Below are 23,879 nucleotides of genomic sequence, written 5' to 3' on the forward strand. Positions count from 1 at the left end.
AGCTCTGAGGGATGTGATTTCTGTACATACCACCTCCCTGTTTCTGGCTGCAGCTGGGAGAACGGAGTACTACAGGGAATTCTGGGCTTCTCACATGGTGTGGGACAGCTTGAAAAAACTGTATAGTAATTAGGGTGCCCCTCTTTTCTTTAGTAGCCAGCTTATCACTTTGGAGTTGCAGGTGCAAAGGAATAAGGACACAGCTACCCAGTGAGAAATATTTTGGGCACACAGTTGTGGAGTTGAGGCATGTAAGAGCTGATGGACCTGGCAAGGCATCTAAAACTAAAATTCCACTTCTATTCAGTGTCTACTAGTCTGAAATCGTGCAGCATTCAATAAGGCAAAAAGGATTATTTCTTGAGGCCTGGGAATTTAGGAAAGACAACTTGGAAAATGTATTAAAATAAGCACTCATTCATAACAGAACTTATTTCTTGCTTTTCTTTTTAATTTATCTGCATCTCAGTGTTTAGAAAGAAGTCATGTGAGCTCCTGAGCTGCGGGGACAGAGACAGTGGAGAACGTGTGCATCAGTGCAGAGTGCTGCTGGAGCCCTGGCAGAGCGAGAGGGAGGCAGAGGGAGCCTGAGAGAGAAAAGGCGAAGTGGTGGGAGCTGGAACAGCAGCAATTGCTGCTGCTGCACGGTGCAGCTCGTGCCTGGGAACCGGCTCTGCTGCCAGCATGCCTCTCTGAGGGCGCAGGTGCTTCACATTCAAAAGTCCTAGTGGTCAGTGGCACTTCCAGGAGCCAAGCACAGCGGCTTTATTCTTTTCTTTTCCTGTAAACAGCACCTGTTTGAGGACTTCGCTTCTTTTCCTGGATTGAAAGGTATTTTTTGTCATTAATATGTCTTTTCTATGAAAGCAGGATCAGGAAAAAATAACTCAGGGCAAGATGTTAAAGCAGGTGTGCAGAGAGGTGGTGGGTTTCTCTGTCTCCTTCCCCTTTATAGCAGAGCTTAGGCAATCAGGAGCCCCTGTTAGGATAGAGTTTGACTTAAAATATGAAAGATGGGAAAGACAGGGTTAAAGTGTGGGAGTGGATCTGAGCTGTTCCCATCTGGCTTGTTTCACTGTGCAACCTTTGAAAGTGGAGGAAAACTTTCCTTATGCACTTGGAGAAGCAGCGTTACATAGCAAGATGTAAAACTTGCAATCATTTAATGTGAATATGATTTGCTTAAATCTCTGCTTGGCAAGTTACAGTTCCCATCACAGCAGAGCTCCCCTTAACACATACAAGTTTCAGAGGTCTTAACGTTCCATGGCTGTGAAAATACTTCTGTTTCTTTCTCTCTCTACCCTCTTTCCAGCATACTTGCCTCCTGCTGTGTGCACTCTCCTTGCGGTCTCCTTCCTGCCTGTGGGGACTGTCGCCCTATGGATGCCCCCATACAGATTTTCCGTGAGGAGCCAGACTCCACCTGCTCCCCAGGGCCCTGCCGGCCCCCCAGTACCAGCAGCAGCTGGCTCCCGGGCTGGGCAGACTATGACAGCAATGCCACTGGGGTCTTTGGGGACGGCCAGCACAACCACACCAGCATCTCCCCCGCCATTCCCATCATCATCACTGCTGTCTACTCGATGGTCTTCGTTGTCGGCTTGGTGGGAAACTCCCTGGTCATGTTTGTCATTGTAAGGTAAGAGGTTTTGGGTACCGGTTGGAAGAGGTGCGAAAGACTGTCCTTAAGTTTGGCAGGGTAGGGGAGTGAGTGGATTGTGGAAACTCTACCGTGAGGAACTGGAAAAAAGCGACTGAAATGACCCAAACCTTGTCACTCACAGTGGTTTGCCTGGGCTTGTGCTAGAGACAGAAGGGAAAAGCTGGTTAAATGTGATAAATCCTGCAGTCTGAGGGAAAGCGCTTTGTGCCTGGAGCTGTGTTCATTGACTGCCCTCTAGGGATGAGACGCTGCTGGCATCCGAAGGAAAAAAGCTCGACTGAAAGAAAACTTCTACAAGGCAGCTTTTATTTCCACTGTGGGGAGACCCCGAGGGACAGTTTATGTGTCCAATTATGTGGACACTGATACATCACTACCTTGCCACCTAATGATTTATTTAACAAGAAGGGAAAAACAGGAAATTATAAAGGTAGGAGAAATGGCTTAATGTAAAGCAAGGGATATTTTTTCCCCCCTGTTTATCAGTGTTTAACTCCAGTTGGTTTGAAGAAAGCAGAGAAGGTGCTGAAATACCTTTTCCATTGTTTTTCAGGGAAGAGGGGAAAGCTCTGTGCCTGTGTTAGTGAAGGTTTCATATTAAACCACTTAGTGAAAGGCGCTGATACTTATGCTTGCACTTACACTTGTGTATTGGTGTATATTTTAGCCTGCACTGTCCTTCTTCTCTCCTTTTGTCCTTTTTATTTGCAATAAATAGGCATGATTGGACAGTGCTGCTCAGCAGGGTGATAATGAGCAATCCAGGGCACTGAAATCATGCAACCTTTCAGACTCTTTCTGGACAGCCAGTTGGAATTCTGATAAACTTTCCGGGGGGAAAAAAAAAAAAAAAAAAAAAAAAAAAAAATCCCAGAACTGTGGAGTATCCATTGCTCCAGAGAAATCAGCTTGTACATGGAAAAAAATGGAGGTATTGGAAGGGGTTCTCCTTTGTAGAGCATGCATGATAAGGGTCAGGCAATTGCAGAATGATGAAGTAACTGTCAGGCTTGATATAAGGGGAAGTTATGAGAACCACTGAAGTTGTTGATAAGGTATTTCAAAAAAAGAGAGTTGTAATCAGGTGAATACTCTTGAATAACAAAAATAAAATTCCATTTACTAGTCAGTGCAATAAGGAAAGATGCCTGTGGTCAGTTTAGAAAACATGGTTGGCTCCATTTTTGTGATGTTGTGATTTTTATACCCCTGCAAGGGGGGTAATACCCCTTTTGCCCTTCATTCAGAGTAGAGATTTAATTTCTTTTTGTAAATCTCCTTCAAGAAAAAAGACTCCATACTTGACAGTCACACTGTTGCAAAGGCAGAAATTTTCTAAGCCATCAGTATGAAAAATAGCTGATTAACAGGCCTAGGCAATGGAAATAAATCCAAACTTAACCCTAGAAGGTAGCATGAATGGATCATACTGGTGCATATATACTTGCTTTTTTAATCTCCTTCTGCTACTCTCCTAAGACTATTTTTATAGGGCTCTAGCTGTTGCTCAATTTTCTTTCTAGTTCCTACTAGAAAGGATTTCCATGATTTTTTTCTTGGCCTATCTCTTGGTTACATGGTAAAAAAATAAATAAATAAATATGACAAAAAACTTCCCCCTTTTTTTCTTTTTTTTTTTTTTTTTTTTTTTTTTTTTAATTTTTTTTTTGTTTTGTTTTTCTTTTGTTATCCTTCTCTCTTAGGTTTTCTGTGTGGCAAATGGTTTAAGCACTGATAGAATCAATAGCTGAAGTGCAGGCATGTACAAGCCAACCGTTTTAAATATTTCTTACGGTCTTGAAATATTTCAAATGTTAGTGCAGGAGGTTTATTTTCTTCATTTTTGTCCAAACCTCTTATCTCTTTCCATTTTTTCCTCACATATACTTTCTGCATGATTGTGTCTCAGGATGGATTTTAATAACCCATGAACAATGTACCCTGCAGTGATGCCCTTTTGTGAGGCAAGACAAGGTCTATGGGAAGTTTGGGAGAGAAGATGGTAAGGGAGAAGCAGATCCTGTCCCTCAGCCATTCCACAATACCCCCCCTCCAGCTGCCACTGCTCTAAAGTGGGATGGGGATATACTGTGGCTATTTTTTACCTTCCAGCTGACTACAGGCTTTGTCTGAGGCTGTTTGCTGCCATTTCTCTACTCTGAATTCCAGATCCGCTCTCCTCCTCCTCACCCCCTCTGGACAGCCAAGCAAAGTAGTCATGACTCCTTCTCCCTTTGCTCATTCAAACCTCTGATACTGTTAGAATAGCTCAGTTGGAATTGCTACAGTAATCATCTAATCCAATTGCCAGACACTCCGGGCCTGACACTGGGTCACTTTTTGGGCGACAAAAAAACCAAAATAAAACACCAAACCCAACTCCCCCCACCCCACCCCACCCCCCAAAAACAAAACAAAACAAAACAAAGCAAAGCAAAACAAAACAAAACAAAAAACCAAAACAAACAAAAAAAACAACCAAAAAAACCACCACCACCCTTGTGTTCTGAGAGTTTCAGTCAAAATGCTGAAGTGTCAATGCTATGGTAGATTAAGGAGATTCCAGAATTTTGAGATACCTCAGAAGCAGGCTCAAATTCAGCCATAGCCTCTGGTATAGGCAGGCCTTGGTCAATTCCTTGCTTTAATACCACTGCAGGACTGGTTTTGCTAGTTCTGCATAAGGGCTGCTAAAGAAGCTCACGGACACCAGTGAGTCAGCATCTCAGCAGCTTGTGTATAGAGTGCTGGGTGAATGAAACCTCTTACAGGTCTGGTGGGGTGTTTTTCTGCTGAGAGGGAAAACTCAGAGTTTCCTCAGAGGAAAAAATAACAGGAGAATGCCACTTCAATCACATGTACAGATTCCTGACAGAAAAGTAACTGAGTTCGATACAACTGCTGTGAGGAGAGATCTGTGTTGAAGTCTGATTGGGAATGGTCCTTTAGTATAGCATGGACAGTATGGCCTCTTAAACCATTGTCATGGGTTAACACAGTTTGGTTTTTAGTTAAAGAAGAATGCAGAATGTTGCCCTGACAGGACCTTGGAATTGTTTTAGAAAGGACAGAGACATATCAGAAGCTAATTTTAGATATTAACAACTGCTTTGACCACTGAGAATGTTGAATACGACTTTGGGAAGTGCCTGTATAAACCCTGATTTTGTTCGAGTCAGTCCTTTTTCCTCCTGGCCACTTGAGCAGGTAACATCAAGCTGGGATGTTCTGTTGGCTGGCCAAGCCTGCCACTTCCCCACCTTGGGGGAGAGCTGGCCCTGAGCCCCAGCCAGGCTCCATCACCCTGAGCCCCAGCCAGGATCCATCACCCTGAGCCCTAGCCAGGCTCCATCACCCTGAGCCCCAGCCAGGCTCCATCACCCTGAGCCCCAGCCAGGCTCCATCACCCTGAGCCCCAGCCAGGCCCCATCACCCTGAGCCCTAGCCAGGCTCCATCACCCTGAGCCCCAGCCAGGCTCCATCACCCTGAGCCCCAGCCAGGCTCCATCACCCTGAGCCCCAGCCAGGCCCCATCACCCTGAGCCCTAGCCAGGCTCCAACACCCTGAGCCCCAGCCAGGCTCCATCACCCTGAGCCCCAGACAGGCTCCATCCCCCTGAGCCCTCGCCAGGCTCCATCACCCTGAGCCCCAGACAGGCTCCATCACCCTGAGCCCCAGCCAGGCTCCATCACCCTGAGCCCCAGCCAGGCTCCATCACCCTGAGCCCCAGCCAGGCTCCATCACCCTGAGCCCTAGCCGGGCTCCATCACCCTGAGCCCTAGCCGGGCTCCATCACCCTGAGCCCCAGCCAGGCTCCCTCACCCTGAGCCCTAGCCAGGCTCCATCACCCTGAGCCCCAGCCAGGCTCCATCACCCTGAGCCCCAGCCAGGCTCCATCACCCTGAGACACAGCCAGGCTCCATCACCCTGAGCCCCAGCCAGGCTCCATCACCCTGAGCCCCAGCCAGGCTCCATCACCCTGAGCCCCAGCCAGGCTCCAACACCCTGAGCCCCAGCCAGGCTCCATCACCCTGAGCCCCAGCCAGGCTCCATCACCCTGAGCCCCAGCCAGGCTCCATCACCCTGAGCCCCAGCCAGGCCCTATCACCCTGAGCCCCAGCCAGGCTCCATCACCCTGAGCCCCGGCCATGCTCCATCACCCTGAGCCCCAGCCATGCTCCATCACCCTGAGCCCTAGCCAGGCTCCATTGGCTCCTGGCGGGGGAGGAGAGGCTGCAGCTTAACATTAACTACTTTTAAAACTTCCCTGGAGTCAGGAGAGATCTCCACCAGGCCCCTGATAACAGCTCTGGGCCCGGTTGGGCCGAGGCCACCCCTGTTTTCACCGAGGGGAGGGCAGAGCTCTCCCCCACCCCCTCCTCCGGTGATTCCCAGAGAGGAAGAGAGCAGAGGGAAGAAACCCGGCCGATCTGAGGTGCAGCTGGGGAGAGACTGCTGCCCTGCAAAAATCACATGGCCACTGCAGGCCTGGGCAGATTTCACCCTTTCCTAGCAAAATGAAGCTTCCAAGGCCTAACCCTTCCCTGAGAGAGAGAAGAAAGAGACATGATGAACATAGAAAAGACACAGCATGAAGTCAGTGGAGCAAGAGTAAAAGAACTGATAAAGATTATCGAAAGAAGGGATTGAGGAAGTGGACATTTTTAACCAGACCTCTCTAGCATAAATTATAGAGAAATAGACTATTTCTTGTGATATCTTAATGTTGTTTTGGGGAATACCAGTTCTAGTCAAAAGTTGGGGATGGATATAATTAAGATTTAAGCGAGAATCTTAAAGCCCCTCACTCCTGAGGTAAAAAGAGGTCTCAGCCTTTGAGACAAAGATGATTTTAGAGAGAAAGTGATTTGAAGCCCTCAGCTCCTGGGATAAAAGAAGGTCTCTATTTCTTTTGAGATAGAGATGATTTTAGGGACAGAAGAAGAGAATCCTTGTTTGTACTAGAAGAAGCATTCTTAAACGGTACCCCAAACATGCTGAGAGGCCCATGAGTAGCCAAGGGAAAGGCTGCTACTGTGTGGGACTGCACAATCTGCAAAAAATTCTGGGCGGTTGCAGATTTGTGACATTAGAAGCCACCAGACTGTTTTTGTCTTGTGGTAAATGTCTCCATAGGACTCTAGTGAGACTCCTCTCCCAAAGTGATAAAAGATTACGTTTAAATAGTGAAACTGACTGAAAATCACATGTGTCTCTCTATGTTGTTTTGTAAGAAAGTGAACAGTTTGTAGGGGAAGGGAGGAATGTTTTGAAGCTTCATTTTTTTTTCAGCTTTCTTTCTTTTCCATTCTTTTACCGTGTGTTAATAAAACTATTTGTTTATTTTTATGTTTGAGCCTGCTTTGCTTCTCCTGATCCTTTTACACAGGAGAAAAAAGAGAGTAAACACTAAAACCACTACACTAAATTTAGCAAACAGAATTTGGTGAACGTGAAACCACAACACGGAGACCTGGATTCTTCTCTTAGTTTTACTATCAGGCTTCAACACTTTTCTCTGTGCTGATGAGGTCACTTCATGGTTTCCTCACACGTAAAATGGAGATGCTGGCATTCACTGTCTTTAAACACACAGCAACAGTTAGATTTAAAAGCCAAAGTCTAACCACGAAAGCTTGTAAGAGAGCAAGACCAGGTCTATTGTAAACACCCTGGGCTCCTCAGACACACAGAGAGTTGTCATTTTTAATGTACAGGAAAAGCTTTGTGTGGAGTACACAGTGGACTGTCACTCTGTTCCTGCCCACGGCAGCTGGCACTCCCGGTGTGGGTGGTTTGCAGAAGCTGTGACCGCGTTTGGATCAGCTGTGCAGCATGCGCACCATCCCAAGGGGCTCTGCTGTCAGCTGGGTGGATGGACAGTCCATGCTGAGCCATGGAACATGGATGTAATGCTGTCCTGTGGCTGCTGCTTTTCCTGGGGAGAGAGTAAGAGAAAAAGAGGGCACCACATCGCCTCTTGTACTGATGGGAAGTACAGGCACTGTGTGGGAAGCACAGTCCTCCGGTGTGCAGGAGGAGGGGGAAACATGACATGGGTTTGCAGATACCAGTAAAGTTATCTGACCTCACCTGAGGAAAGTCCTACAGCTGTGTGGTTCTTGGCATAACGAGAATCTACCTTAACCCCAAATCTTTTCTTTTGAGATTCGCTTTTCTTCTGAGGTCTCAGAAGATATTTCTGGAGGTAAAATTGTTGGCTGAAGGAGATAAAAAACCTCTTTGTCCTTGGAAGCAAAAAGGCTTTTTTTCTCCATTCCTCTTCCCTCATGACTTTTTTCTTTAAAATTTAGTGCTGGCTCTAAGCAAAATAGTAGTTTCTTGTGACAGCTGCAGGGAAGAAAATCTCCTGACTAAAGTTACATGGATTTGCACTTATCAAAACCATAAAAATACTCTGATAAAACTCTGGGAGATGCTCCCTCTTACCCTCTCCAGATGGACTTTTTCAATGTATTTGTCTTACTCACATTGTTCCTGAAGTAATTTACTGAGACCAACAGATATCAACAGGATCCCAAAGAGCCAATCCTGTATTTATTTTAAAATTATCTTTCAAGCTTCCAGTGTACTGGATAATTTTCTACATTTAAGAATTTTTAAGAGGTTGAGTTACAGATATGTAGATTGATTCCTAAGGGAAAAGAGAAACCTTATAAACCTCTGCTTAGTCTAACGTTGAAGAAAATGTTTTACACTAATACATTTTTGTTATATTCATTGAACTGAATGGCATCTTACATAACAGGAAGAGTATATTAAGAAATGTCATATAAAATTGAATCCTTTCAAGATTGTTTTTAAAATTTAACATTCATTCCAAACAAGAATGAAAATATTAAATTGATACAATAAAAATACATAACAATTAAATTGATTCAATACATCAGTTTAAATGAATAGTAGATTTTGATGCCATCAAAAGATCACTTGTCAAATTGTTTTAAGTTATTGTCCTAATTTTATTAAACTATATTTGGAAAGAATATTGTTCTGAAATGAAAATTTAAGCCCCAGAAGAGTCAACCTAACTGAATTACCTGTTCCCTATTGCTGGCAGTTTGTATGATTTCATTCTTTTATGAAATCAAGGGTTTGGCTGCTAAAGGCAAAGGATGAACTGTACTATACTTTGTGAAGTTTAAGACTTTTAACCTTTCCCTTGCTGATCAAAAATCTAACAGCTTACTACTACCAGCAGAGAGGCATCAAATGGATTGATAGCAATTCATCACGGATTTCAAAAAGCATTTAGCCTTACCTCACTGAATGGAGGTAATTTTGATCAGTTCTGCAGCATTAGTTCAAACATGACATAATTTCCATGACAACTTTGAAGATTGATCATTACCAAAAACTCTTACAGATGGCACAAAGAACAAGGCGACAGGAAACATGAAAGAGGACAGGCTTATAAAAGAGTATCAATAGTCTGACCATACAGACCATTTAAAAAAAATGTTACTATTTCTAATACTTTTAAAACCCAGCTAGACAGTGACTAAGTGAGACCTGGGATTTTTAAGCTGACAAGAAACCCAACTGATGGTCATACTGTGATAAGAAGAGTTGATACTGAAAATAGGCAGGGAGAGCAGAGGAAAGATTTGAAAGGAATATTTACTACAGACAGTATTAAAGAGAGGCTATAGCTTATAGTGAGCAATGTGTTTGGCTTCTGAAAAGTAATTTGGTACCCATCCAGACATTTCCGCTGGGCTAACAGCCAGGTAATCATTTAGTTCAGAGAAAGGCATAACTGGAATCAGTGTCTGGAAGCAAGATGAATTACAGACAACCTTTTTGAACTGGAAGAAAGTGAAAACTTAGAAGAACTTTCCAGTTTGGCTGCTGGCAAGGCAGAAAGCTTGAGATAACTTTCCTGTTGTCATATGGGAGAGTGGTGGGTATGGTCATGATCCTGGATGAAACATAGGGAGGATGTATTGTGAGGAGATGGTGTTGAGGAGGGCAGACTGGCTAAGCCCTTCTGGTGAAGAGGACAAAATAAGGGAAGAGCGGGGACTTTTCATTTAGTTTTTTTTCTGTGAGAGGATTTTGAATTTGCTGAAAGGGTGTTGTAAAAAGAAATTCTTAACTGGGTGATCTGGATTCCTGGGACACATTAAGGACAAGGGAAGATAATCTTCCTGTCTTGTCCACTCTCACTGTCTAAACTGCGATTTGTTTGTCCCTTTAAGTTAAATTATCTGAAACAGATGGGTTTCCAAGAAGAGTTTAGATTCCAGTTACAGATTTCTTTCTGAATAAAAAGCACCCAGCTACCTTCCAGGAAATATACTTCAGGTCTCCATTTTCGCCCTTCCATCTCTAAATATCAGATAATTCTTGCAAAGTGAGGAATCTGTGCTCTTCTCCTTAAGGAAGACTTTGTGATTTGCTTATTGCTATCCTCTTTTGTGAATTTAAAGAGATATGAGGAAAAGGCATTAGGAATATAATTTTGTCTACAGACAGGCATGAGTGCACAAACTGGATTATTTGTGGGGAAAGTGTGTGCACAGATGCAACAAGGATATTGCAAGAGGGATATCTGACCATGCTGGCATTCCACCAAATTAAAAAAAGATACAAATAAAGAATATGCAAAAGTACACAGCACATTTTTTAAAAAATAGTACACAAAAATGAAATTTATTTAAGATATTGGTTGAAATTAGCACTAGATTTTGATAGCATCAAAATATTACTTGTTAATTTGCTTTAAATTGACATGGTTCTATTGGGAAGTTGTCATGCCAGGCTGTGAATTATCTTTGAAATATTTATTTCTCCCAAAGCCAGAGGGTTCAGCTCTCATTAGATTCACCTTCTAATCCTCATGGAAGTTCAAATTAATTTTTGGCAGTGTGCTGTTTTCAATTTTGAGACATTATTTTCAGTGAAGTCTCTGTGTTCTCTGCATGAATATGAGAGGACAGTTTTCTCCAATGTTTGAATTTCTGCAAATTCATGATAAGAAAGTGAGCAGAACATTCGTGTTTTCTCTATTTCTTATATCAATCCGCCTTTGTAACATCTCTGCTCCAAAAGTCAACAACACATTAAGAGTGAATGTTCCCAAATTTCGCTGTGCTACATGAGGAAAACAGAGGATTTTATATTTTCTAAATGCACTTTCCCATTGCATTGTGGTAGTCCAGCCACTGAGGCTACTGTTGAGCAACTGGCAAAAGCCTCCTTGAGTAGTGACAGATGAGAAGCTGCATGGTAGGATTAGTTCAGGCAATCTATTCAATGTTCATTTAGTGTTCACACTCAGAAAACTTTTATTTTGACATGCTGCTGGATGATGGACTGCATCAGGACTTACTGTTAGACTCACTTTTCAGAATGCCTAGTTTGTTAAAGTGCGCAGGAGAAGAATATTTTCACCATAGAAGCTGCAAGCTGTGCTCTTCTGTTGACTGTGACTTCAAGTTTTCTGCATTTCCCTTGAATCACCTCCTTTGGAAATGTGTTCAGCTGGTCTATGCTGTGGATTTCCCTGAGGCAGGTGAAGAAAACAGGCAAATTGAAGGAGTCCAGAGAAAGCCTCCCAGCTGCCTCCTAAGAGGGTCTGAAGACCTCTCCCTGAGCTGGCTCACTACTGTTGCATTTGCTGTCTTACCATGTAATCCTATACCTGTTGTAGAGAGAAGTCCCTTGTCTCCCATTAAACTTTATTACAGGAGTGTTGACCAGAGGTTTGGGTCTCCACATTTCAAGGGAGGTAGCTGTCCTATAAAACACTCCCTGCTGTGTCAGTTGTTATTCATCCCTGTGGCAAAATGGAGACCAGGTGTACTGTTTCAAGAAGAAGAGTGATGCCCATACCCCAAGATGCCCAAGTGAGTGATTTCTGAGCTCTTTCCTTTTTTCTGTCCTGCAGAAACATCCAGGGGAAGCAAACATTCAGTAACAGTCATCTGCTTCCAACAAAGAAAGAAAGATCCTGAGAAATCTTTTCCTGGAGCTATTATCCCTGTTTCCTTCAGCAATGAGATTTGTTCCCCTTTCCAGGCAATCTCTGTCCTACTCAATTCCATCTCCCATAAACCCATGGGAAGCACTTTGCCAAGGGACTTCACATCCTTTATTTAAAATAAATAAATAAATAAATAAATAAATAAATAAATAAATAAATAAATAAATAAATAAATAAATAAATCTTCCAAGAAAAAAAAGAATAACAGGAAAGGTGGAGGATGTTACCAGAGACAGAGATTCAATGTTCACTAGAGCAATGTTTTCATGACAAGTAAAAAGGATTAGGATGGTCTGTATAACACCCTGGGAATTCCCCATGGCATGACTGGTCACTGGGAAACATCTGCAACAGCACGAACTTTTTCAAGAGATAGAATAAGCTGCTTGACAAGTATTAATCTCTACTTACCAATAGAGAGCAAAAAATCTGGTACATAGTCTAAGCTAATTGTCTAGGCTTTTTCATGATATTATTAGACATAATGGTTTTAGATAAAGTACCAATTTAGTGAAATTCTGCATACTCAGTGATTCATTTTAAGCCACAGTGAATCACAGCTCCTTGACCTCTGACCTCTCCTATCAAAGTCATGGAAGAAAAAAATTCACAGTATTTTTTTCTACCATTTTATAGATTCTTCAAAGAGAGGCTCTTGAGTGCACACAAAAATATTAAAAGTATTTGTCATAGAAGGAGAAAAAATTGTCCATTTTTGTTAAATAGTGTGATTTTTTCCACATTGACCACAATATATGTAGACTTGAACTAATTCAGAGCCTGGTTCTTTAGCTCAGAAAAAACCCCCCAAATCTTCCACATCCAGTCCAAATCCACAAGATCTTGTTCAGGCTCAGTTCATGGCTGGTGTAGAGAAGAAACTGTGGTGGAAATTTTTAAGGATTCTTACCTTTTGACATTCACACAAATTATGCTCTCTGCAGGGAGAATAAAAGACAAAATTATGCTTTTCTTTCTTTGAGCTGCTTTAAAATTGGTATCTTTAGATGCTTATTAGTAAAGAGAATTCCACTTTAGGATATAATTTTGTAGACAACAATTTTTTGTTGTGTCCTAAAAGATTTGATGATTAAGACAGGCAACCATTAAATATGTGCAGTAACAAGGTTTTCCCTTTATTTAAAGTGTCATCTGAAGTCTTCTACTACTAAAATGTGGCAATTTAAAACATGATAATATCATATAGCCCAATAAAAACTACAGCATATTAATTTTTATATTCTTTATATTACCTTAGACTTCATTTCACGTTGGGATAAGATTTTATACTGGATTGTGAATAACCAAGAGAGAGCTGAGCCATTCATTTGACATGGTATGGGTCTGGAATAGATCCTCCTGGATTTTTTTTTTTCCTTCCTGTTCTGATGCAGTATTATAATGTGTGTACTTGGAATATAGCCCTGAGATTTAGAGCTTTCCTGACTAAGCTTTCCAGCTGCTTGAACTCTATATACTTCATTGAGAGGAACCTAGTGGAACAGAGCCTGCATCCTGCTGATAGGTGTTTTTGCAATTTGTTTTAGATGTGCTTTAGCTTTAATTTTCATTCACTTACCCAGATATCTGTGAAAAATCTATGTTTGCTATTCCTCATTGTATTTTATGCTTTTGTACTTTCCCTTTGCAAGTGGAGAATATTGTAGTATGTTTGTTAGTTTTGCTCCCTTCCCCATCCCTCATTTCTCACTGCAGGGAACATATCATTATTTCATCCTATTACAATTACATGAAAAAATTTGACCAGAGGCTCTTTCTTACTTTTTATCAGCTTTTCTAATGTTACAGCCTACTTAAGAATCACACTCCTGTCCTCTGTTTGAGATAATAACTTTAAGGGCCTCTACGAACAGATTTTTTGCTGAAAGCCCACCAGATCCTTAGTTGCATGCTTCTCTTGTTCTGTTACCAGAATTTCATTGATAGTGTAGGCTGGAAGTGTGATTTCTTCTTATTTACTGTCTTAAAAGCTTGTCTTAAAAGCATGTTCTACTCCAGAGGGAAAAGAACAGTAACGATGAGTCAACTGAGAAAAAGGGGAAAATTTCTAAGGGGCAGCCTAAAGTCAGTCTCAAAGAACTTTCCATTTTTGGAAAGTGAATGATGCCTAATTCTTTTGAGAATTTTACTTTTGACATGTAAGTAGACATAAATTAAAACTTGCTCCTTAAAAACCTTCATCATATACACGTGAAAAAAAAATGCATCTATAATAAAGTGTAGTGTTTTATCTTGACTATTTTTCTGCAGTTTTGATATATCTTCCAGTTTTCAGTCTACAGAGGCTTGAGGCCTGCTTATAGCTTTACAACCAGTCTTGAGATCCACCAGCTTACGTGATTCTGCTGGTTGAAATTAGATTCTAGCACCTGGTTTAAAGGAGGGACTTTCTATTCCTAAGTAGTATTAGAAATGTTGCCATTCTCTTAAGAAGTCCCAGTATTTAAAAAACCGTTTTTCAGACATGGGATTTCCCATGAGCAGTTTATACAGCCATGGTTTATAAAATTATAATAGTCTTTGAAACTTGCACCTCAGACACTAAGAAAATGTCAATAATTTCTACTGTGCCACCTATGCTGCAATTATGTCCAGATTTACCCTATCTATCCTGCTGAACTAATTAAAGCAGACAGAAATATTTTTAACTTAAATGAATTCGGAGAGTTGATCAAGAATATTAATTTTGCAAAGGAAGACAAGATTCCCTCACACAATCACTGTTTTGACCTTGTTCAAGTGAATGGAGTGTATAGTGAGAAAACCTCAGACCACAAAAAAATATTTCCTTCTGTGTTTTGGTGCAATAGATTGAGTTGCAGGGAAGAAGGCAAATCCCTCTTCTTGCTGACTTTATCAGGGCCTGCTTGAAAGGGTCTGACAGCAACAGCAGTCACTCCATTACTTTATCTGGACTTTTGATTAAACCTGCAAACACATACCTTCAAAGGCATGTAGGAATTTAATAATTTTTAGGTGTTTAATTAAAAATATTCAAAGGAGTTTGGATGACTGAGTCCAGATTCTGAAAGCCATTTCTGAATTTTATAAACTTCTAAATGAATGCATGCCTTTATCTATACTGCCTAATAACTATAAAAGCCAATACCTCATTTTTACATAGGCCAAAGTTTCCAGGCAAAAGTAATCAAGCTCTTTACTAGTCCTATTTTACAGCATTTCTTTGCAATTCTTCCACTGGAAGGCTAAGGAGGAGAAAAAGGGAAAGCGGTGCTGGGAAAATATAGCATATAGGGTTGTAATGGCACCCACATAAAAGAATTAAATTAAGGCTGAAAGGAATGGGAAATCTGAGATATAAAGTCTTTTGGATATTTGTTTTTTTCAAGGCTAATAAAATAATCTTAGGTATTTTTCCACAGTTTTCTGATTTTCTTAATGGAAAAAAAGTCAAGCTAATTCTTCTGTACTTTGAAAGCAAACTTTCCCTGTCCAAACCCTTGGCAAAGTTTTTAAAGGTCTAAAGAAATAATGATTCAGGAGAATGATTACTTGTGTCACCTCTGCATATCAAAGGCCATTGCATTTCTTCTGAATGTTCCTATGTTGAGCTTAGTAACTTGTATTTGACTGAAGCAAACCCATTGTAAAACAGCAGACCGTGATTTGCAGGCATCAGTGGATGGAAAATTACCCCTTTCTCTTTCCCCAGAATAATCACCTTAGCTGTTAGGAAACAGCTGTCATTGTTTCTAAGCTGAATTTGTCTCTCTTAAGGGTTTTACGTATTTGTTATTGTTATGCTTTCCTGTGTAGTCTGAAAGAACTCTTCAGTACCTGCTATTTTCTCCCTGTGAAGGTCTTCAGACACTGTAATCAAGTCACCTCTTGGTGCTCTTTTTGATAAACTAAATGTGCTCAGCTCTTTAAGTTAGTAAAAAAAAATTTCTTCAGTCCCTTCACCTATTTTTGGTGCTTTTTATGCAACATTCCATCTTTCAACAGTCTTTTATTTTGCAGTATGAGCAAGACAGCAATACCAAATATCATCAGTGATGTCCGTAGAAGTAAAATTGTCCTTCTACTATTCAATTTAATTTAATGGGAATTAGTCCATTTTAGCAGAGGATTTTGAGTGATTAGTGAACTTTTGTTTGACCTTACAGCTGAGATGCAGTTGAAGATAGTAGGTTTTTTCTTTTCTTTTTTTTTTTTTTAACCAGGAGGGAAGTTTTTATCTGTTAACGTGTCTTATATTTTCTTTCTTCTAGGCATAAGGACTCATATTAGTGTTCTGACAGTGCCTTAAGCGTGATAATGTGACCTACAGGACAGAATGCCTCCTGTCCTGGAGGGTCTGTTGAGGAGATTGATATAGTGGGGGGCAGAAGCCCATCTCTGACTGTTGGGTTGGTACGTGGGTGAGAAGGATGTATTCTCTCTTCCTTTGCTTTTTTTTCCCTTTGCTTCAAACAACCATTTGGCTTTATTTCCCCAGTAAGACTTAATTAGAATGCTTTAGAAAAACCAATCCTATTTTTAACATTTCATATTGGTCATAAAATGAAATTCCTGCCCTCATTTTATTTAATAGCTAATTTACGTTAGGGCACAATTTGACAGCACTGCTCAATTTCTTTTAAAATTTTTTTTATTCTATACATTAAGGTGTTAGAGGCAAAGAGACACATTGTCCTATGTGTTCATTGATTAAAGTGGTTGAATCTTGTAGAATGTGTACTTCTATGTGTGTTGAATGTGCACATTCTAGTTTGGACACATTCAAAATATGGGACTGAAGCAGTTTTGAGAAAGAAAATCTCATTAAATCCAATGATAAATTAACGGCAATGACCAAACACAGGTACTGAGGAGAAGCACTTCAGAAAGGAGTGCTAGGTAAGTTCCCATGTTAGCAGGCTCTCCATCACCCTTTGTATCCGTCACAGAGAATAAAGCAGTTCTCCACAGGCTGTCTCTCAAAACTGTCATTGGGTCTGAACAAAGCAGGGTGCCATCTCAAAAAACAGATCCTATTTTTCTATGCAGGCTGAAGCTCCTACCAGCTGAACAAAACAAGGCTTTACTTTTGATGAAATTAAAGAATACAAAAAAAAAAAAAAAATACTGCTATGGCAGCTTTCTCCCCACTGTGGTATCCTACTTAAACAATAGTGATCTTTTACACTATCAGTCATAAAAGATAGGACTGGGAAAAGCTGATTATAAGAAAGGAGAAAGAATTGGCAAGGAAGGAATAAGGAAGGTAAATGACTAAAACGTGTATCAGCTGGCATGACAGTGAATTCAAGGAAGATGAACTATTTTATAAAAAGCAATCTGGTCCAGCAGACATAGCAATTAACTTGTTTTCTTTCTGGAAAATGGGATAACAGTTTCTTCCACAAACCAAGCCCAGAAATCTCACTATCACTGACAGATAGCTAAAAGAAAAGGAAACAAAAAAACCATTTTGATCACTTCCAAATTTAACAGTGATATTTTCTTGTAGCGGGATTTGAGAAAATAGAATTGAAATTTGTCTAATTAGATGAAATGTATACTTATACCTGGTTTTCCAGGTATAAGTATGTATTTTAAGAACCTGGTAAATAGCTCTAACTGTTAACATACATGTTGAGAGATTGAATAAAATGTGTTCACTTTTATTCCAAGGGTCTTGCATTTGTGTGCACTTCTATCACAGGTGAGAAAAAACGTAAAAACCCCAACTATGGCAAAGCCTGACTGATGAACTGTTACGTATTTGAATGGACATTATGATATCTTGTAGTAATAGCGCCTTACTTTCTTTGTTCTGCAGGTACACAAAGATGAAGACAGCAACCAACATCTACATCTTCAACCTGGCTATGGCAGATGCGCTTGTTACCACCACCATGCCCTTCCAAAGCACCGAGTACCTGATGAACTCCTGGCCTTTTGGTGATGTGCTATGTAAAATAGTGATTTCTATCGACTATTATAACATGTTTACCAGCATTTTCACGCTCACCATGATGAGTGTCGATCGATACATTGCTGTGTGTCACCCTGTGAAGGCTCTGGACTTTCGTACACCTCTCAAAGCAAAGATAATCAACATCTGTATCTGGCTGCTGTCCTCATCTGTTGGTATATCAGCAATAGTTCTTGGAGGCACCAAAGTCAGGGAAGGTGAGTGTGCATTCAAAATTCGGACTTATTTCTCAACTGGCAATAAATTGTAGGTTCAACTATTGATCAAACCTTATTTATTCCTTCTTCAAAAGTACACCCAAATTCCTGGCATTTTGAAATATATAGTGGAACATCACAGTACAACATATAAATCATTTAAGCTCAGATGTCCCTGCCAAATAAAAGAACAAAATGCACTTTCGAGCACCGTCTGTGCTAGAATGAAACCATCAAAAACTACAAGCAGACAGCAGGGGAAAATTATCAGGAGTTTAATCAGAATGGGCAAATCTAGGATCAGTTTAGGTTGAAACTTGAAACGTGGGCTTAAGGGTTATTTTTTTTGTGTAGCTGTTGTGAGAGTAGTTCCAATGAAGTCCCAAGAGCAGAAGCTAGAATTCTTGGGAGTTTATTATCACCAGCCATTTCACAGAATGTGAAGGCATGGTGAAGAAAGGAAAAGTCAGTAGCGGGAGAGAGACAATTAAGATATATTATATATGACAATATCTCAATATCATATTTCAAAAAGGATGGGAATTTATATGGAAACCTGGAAAAGCTGAGAATAAGGATTGTCACAGGAAGCAGAAATTCAGGCTATGGCAGGGAAACAGCTACTAGAACAGAAAGCCAGAGAAAACTGTATGCAGATTATGTGTTGGCTTTGCTTGAAATTTCTATTCCATGAAGAACTGTGGATTTAGCCCCTATAGCTCCTGACTCATTACCGTACAGTGGGGTTAACCTGATTTTGATATCTTCCTTGAGAAGGAAGAGGGAGAAGCATTTTCACTCACATGTGCCTCCTACCCACGGGTGTAAGTGCAATACAAGGGGCATCTCAGTGTCTTCAAAAGGGCTAGACACTTCTATTGGTGTCCTTGGGTTGGGGTCATCCCATTACTGGATGGCTGAATAAAATACAAGGCATTTATTTGGTAAGAGTCTTGTTTGGGATATAAACAAACTTTAGAAAAATTATTTATAATTTCCTGCACTATCCACCTTTTCTGTTTAGAGTGGTTTCACTCCTCTTGAGACAAATGTTTACCTAAGGACACTGTTTCCTCTGGCAGAGACAATAAATGCTGTATGTTAAGATGTTTGACATATACCAGTGTGAAAAATCATTTCAGTAACAGCTACTCAAGGGCAGATAGATTTGTCTGAAGATATATAGATCTTGTTCTTGCTGTTAGTCTTCTGTTATATATGTGGAAGAAAAGTCCTCTGGAAGCTCTTCAGTGCTTTGGGGAATCGTGTCTTGGTCTGCAGTGCAGTAACTCTTCTCCCCAGCAAAGTTTTGACAGGCTCTATAAAACAAAGTCTAGCTGGGTAAACATTAACCTAGGCATAATTGGGAAGAATGTCTTGCTCATATGAGATCTTGAAGGCCATGGGACAATGGCTCAGACAGGCGTTTTGTTGGAGCATGAATGACAGGAATATTTCTGTCATTCAATGTCAGCAGCATGTTTAGATCAAGGGGGTCCTCTGAGGCCAGCAATGATTAAATGCCTTTTCCATGCCATGTAGAAGGCAGACCTTCTTTTTAGCTTATGAAACAGAGGCTGGTAATACAGAATGCAGCTGGGCTAAATGAGGTTAGAAATATTGGCAACTGCTTGTCAGCTGCTACTGTTCCTCCCTGCTTGTCTGATCTAAGGTCTCTCTTGAGCATTTAGTGTCAATTACCTTGTCTGGTGTGTTCATGAATTGCGCTGATAAATGCTGAAGTGGAAAGGCGAGGATGCTGCCTTTACCTGACAGCTGGAGCTCAGGCCTGAAACTTTATGTTATGTTGGTTAAAACAGTTGTAGTTTATATGCTTCAGGGCCACTGTTGGATTCACATTTAAGCAACAACTGAAAAGTAAATGGAATGTGATTATACTTGAGGTTCCCTAACTGTGCTCAGTTAATCCATTTTGTTATCACAGCTCAGAATTGTTCCCAGATGTGTCCTTTTAGATACATTTTTCCTGCAGAATAAATTTTACATCTGTGTAAATTTTCCTGCTCTGGCCTTAATGGAGCTTTTCTTGCTGAAGAATTGTTCAGCTATAAAAAAAACAATAAAGGTATAAAATTAATTATTCATATTGCCAGTAAGGGTATGAAGGGTATGAAAGGGACACAATCAATATTATATATCTAATGTGTATGTTTCCTAGGTCAAGATTAAGATTAACCTTAAATGGTAATTTATCACACACATTATAGGATATATTTACATCAAATATCATATAGAATTCAGTGCTTTTCCTTAAATACATCAATGAATTTGGACTATTTGGCTTTCAAAGTGGAACATGTCAGTATGAAATCTGAAGTTTATGACACTACTCATAGTTCTGCAACCTTTCAGGCAGTAAAAATAAAATACAAATTGGATTTTATTATGTTCCACTTACAAAGTTCCAGAAAATTAATATTGTATTGTGCATTATGACCAGAATTTCTATTGACTGTTCCCTACTTGTAAACTGGTAAAATGTAAATGGATCCCATAAAGTACTTTGCCATGGCATTACATATATCAAGTGCAATACATAAATATTAATGAATTTAGAATAAGATTCTCCATAGAGAGTAAACAGCAATGAGATGCAAGATAATAATTACATTTGTATTTGATAATTTGGAATTCTAAAATAACATTATCAACCACAAGTTATAGCAGAATATCGTGAGGATGACCTAAAGATTTTGATCAAATTGTGAAATTATGTCAGCAGATCTGAAGTGGGGATTTCTCCTGGGACTGAGTTTCAGTGAGTAGCTAGATGTGGTCTGGAGAAACCATCCCTGCTCACACTTCATTTTCATCCCACACATCTGGAGACAGCTTTACTAATTTAGATAATACAGCTGCATCCTGATTTTATGTCTGCTGCTAAGCCATGATCTACTACAAATACTAACAATAATTAACAGGAAAACTTCTTTGAAGATGATTGTTGGCATTTCTAGAATGAAATTAAGTAAAAGCAACTATGCTCATGAAAACATACTTAACAAAGGGTTTAGGTAAGGTAACTGATTGTCAAGTCGTACTTGTGCAGTCATCTGAGTATCCTGTATCAACCTTGAAAAATATATTTTTTCCATTTTCAGCTTGCAGAGTCATACATACTATTTAAAATAAAACCTCAAAATATTTAGATTTTTTAGCTGAAAATATTTTCTATTAAAATGTTTCCATGTTCAATATTGTCCAGTAACACCTTTCTGATATCTAACCATGGAAATGTGTGTATGGTACTGTAATGACTACTTCCTCCCCTAATTGTTTTTCAAAACAAATTCTCTGCCATATCTTTTTGATTTGGGAAGCATTTTTATAGCGGGGATATATGGCCTGATTTTTTTTTTTTCTGTGTCCTGATGGAGACAGACATGAAAAAGTGATGTGTAGGAGTATAGTGAATCATTCCACCCTTAGATCTGAATCAATGAAAAACAACACATAATAATTTGTAGAGGAATGATAAACTCAGTAGGGAAAATGATAAAAAAATCCAAAGAACCTTACAGGATAAAATCTAAGCTACAATTCAGAGTGAAAAATCCCTGTGTTATCCTGACTTATCTTCAGTAGAGTTGAACTACAGACAGTTGTAAATTTACCCCTTCTCTTGCCTTTTCATTTATCTTATGCTACTTATTTTTCCATATGTTTTATAGGCTGGAAGGCTCCGATGAGGTCAGCAAATAAAACCTCAAATATTTAATTCCTTAGCTGTCTCCTGTCAGATGAAATGTTTCTGTTAAACACATTCAAGTGACAGCCTGAATCCTGGCATGGGCAATGGGAAAGGGAGTGGGCTGATCTCTGTGGTCCAGATCCTGCAGTCTCTGCACCGGCTGCATTTTCAAAGGCATGATTCGCAAAAAGAGTAGCTTTCATTTTACTCCATGCATACATGTATTTTATTTGCCTCTATTTAACAGAAAAGAAGATGTTTCCAGGAGTTTTTTCTGAATGTAAGCATTTGTGTGTACTCGATTTGTGCTGTAAAAGGCACATGGGAAATGATTATTATACAATTATTGTATATTGGCAAAATTTTCTTACTATCAAAACCTCATTCAGCTTCTACCATTCATGTTATCAAAAGTCTTTCTCCACCCACAGACAAAAATATATGCAGTTTGATAATAATGATGATATTTCTACTTCACTGAACACGGTACTCAGTCTGGTTTTAAATATCAGTGAGATTCAAATAGAAACAACTTTACAGATTTTGTTTTTGTGCTCTGCTTTTTTAGATCCTCCCATGGGAAAGAAATTTCATACAATATTTTGCATTTTAAAAAGCTCAAAACTCAGTAATTTCTAGAGACAGCTGCATAAAACCAGTTTCAATGGTAACTGAAATCTTCCTTGGAGTGATTAATTGATAACTCCATTTATTAGTATCGCAGTACATGCTAATCACTTTTCCTAGGTTATGCTATGATAATGACATTGTTTAGAATATCTAATAACAAAGCAATTTTCTTCTTGCTTCCTTCATTTTTAGATACTGCTAGCACTGAATGCTCCTTGCAGTTTCCAGACAGAGATTATGTGTGGTGGGACATCTTCATGAAAATCTGTGTCTTTGTCTTTGCATTTGTTATTCCAGTTCTCATTATAATTGTTTGCTATACTCTGATGATTCTGCGCCTGAAAAGCGTACGGCTTCTCTCCGGGTCACGAGAAAAAGATCGAAACCTGCGTCGCATCACCAGGTTGGTTCTTGTGGTTGTGGCAGTTTTCATTATCTGCTGGACTCCTATTCACATCTTTGTGCTGGTTGAGGCCTTAGGGGACGTGTCCCACAGTACTGCTGCCATATCCAGCTATTACTTCTGCATTGCTTTGGGTTACACCAACAGCAGCCTCAATCCAATCCTTTATGCGTTTTTGGATGAAAACTTCAAGAGATGCTTCAAGGACTTCTGCTTCCCCTTCAAGATGAGGATGGACAGGCAGACCACCAGCAGAGTCCGAAACACCGTGCAAGACCCAGCTTACATGAGGGAAGCAGGTGGGGCAAACAAACCTGTATGACTAGTCGTGGAAATGTCATCTTACTGTCCTCAGGAGAGAGAGGAGTCCAACGACCTAGGACTGACGCAGATTACCACTGCAGTTTGAAATCGACCCACCCAGACAGACATTTCTGGAATATTTCAGAAATTCCAGGAGTTTGAACTAAAGCAAGTTTGTTACTTATAAGCAAGAACCTCCTGAAAATAAGCTCAAATGAAAAGGACCTGGATGATGGCAGGTTTTGGCACCATATCTATTGTATTTGAGCCAGCACTAAAACACACTTCTGCAGAGCAAAGAGATAGTGTTGCACCAGGTGATTCTGGATAAGAATAGTTCTGGTTCTTCTCTTTACGATATGTAATATAAGCAACATTTGGTTATAAAACTGAGCTATACTAGTTACTTCTGCCCCAACAGTGATTGCTTCTAAAGTACAGAGTTTGACAACTTGATCCTCTTTAATAGCAAGGAGTATTAGGTTTCTGTGAACAATGCCAGAGCTATAATCAATATTGTCCTCGATTAATATATCTGTTACCCTTGTTTGTTCTGTGAAAATCCAATTTAAGCATGATCTACCTACACACCAAAGTGATTTTATTGTGTCTGTTTATGGTAAAGCCTTTTGGCATTCAAAAATATTGGAATTTAAGGATAATTATTATCACATGTTTAATCACCTGTGTGTAATGTTTTGTATGTGCGATTTTCCAAGGTGACTGTTTCTTTATTGAGTCGGAATAATATAATACGCATTTTCAGAGTGTGTATTGAACTAGAGGCTAAAAAACTTCAAATGCTTCACTGGTTGCAAAATTGATGAAAAGCCATGTTACATTCATTACATGGAAGAAACACTCTCATGTGTACCTTGTTTTCCTGGATAATATGTAAGCAGACTGAAATAAATATTTGACAAATTAGAAACAAGTGAAGTAGCATGTGAACTAACTGGATTGATACAAAGGAAATAAAATATTACTGGATGCTTT

General features: G+C 39.9%; 1 protein-coding gene across 2 annotated transcripts; it reads left to right on the forward strand.

Moving 5' to 3' along the window:
• The first annotated feature begins 450 nt into the window (after window positions 1–450).
• OPRK1 (opioid receptor kappa 1) lies at window positions 451–23,879 on the forward strand. 2 transcript variants are annotated; one of them, XM_040064556.2, is made up of 4 exons: window positions 451–831; window positions 1,316–1,642; window positions 17,483–17,835; window positions 22,370–23,879. In XM_040064556.2, the coding sequence occupies exons 2-4, from the start codon at window positions 1,383–1,385 to the stop codon at window positions 22,900–22,902; spliced, it is 1,146 nt and encodes a 381-aa protein (XP_039920490.1). In that variant the 5' UTR covers window positions 451–831; window positions 1,316–1,382; the 3' UTR covers window positions 22,903–23,879. The 2 variants fall into 2 exon arrangements, with proteins under 2 accessions (XP_039920490.1, XP_039920499.1); XM_040064565.2 differs by having other exon boundaries at window positions 607–831; window positions 22,475–23,867.

Source organism: Hirundo rustica, chromosome 1 (genome assembly GCF_015227805.2).
Source record: "Hirundo rustica isolate bHirRus1 chromosome 1, bHirRus1.pri.v3, whole genome shotgun sequence".
NCBI lineage: Eukaryota > Metazoa > Chordata > Aves > Passeriformes > Hirundinidae > Hirundo > Hirundo rustica.

Bases quoted from the DNA above. Each gene is read 5' to 3' on its own strand.
- OPRK1 (XM_040064556.2), top strand. From the start codon at position 1,383: ATGGATGCCCCCATACAGATTTTCCGTGAGGAGCCAGACTCCACCTGC. The intron at 1,643-17,482 runs GTAAGAGGTTTT...TTTGTTCTGCAG, and splicing joins GTCATGTTTGTCATTGTAAG to GTACACAAAGATGAAGACAG. The intron at 17,836-22,369 runs GTGAGTGTGCAT...CTTCATTTTTAG, and splicing joins AGGCACCAAAGTCAGGGAAG to ATACTGCTAGCACTGAATGC.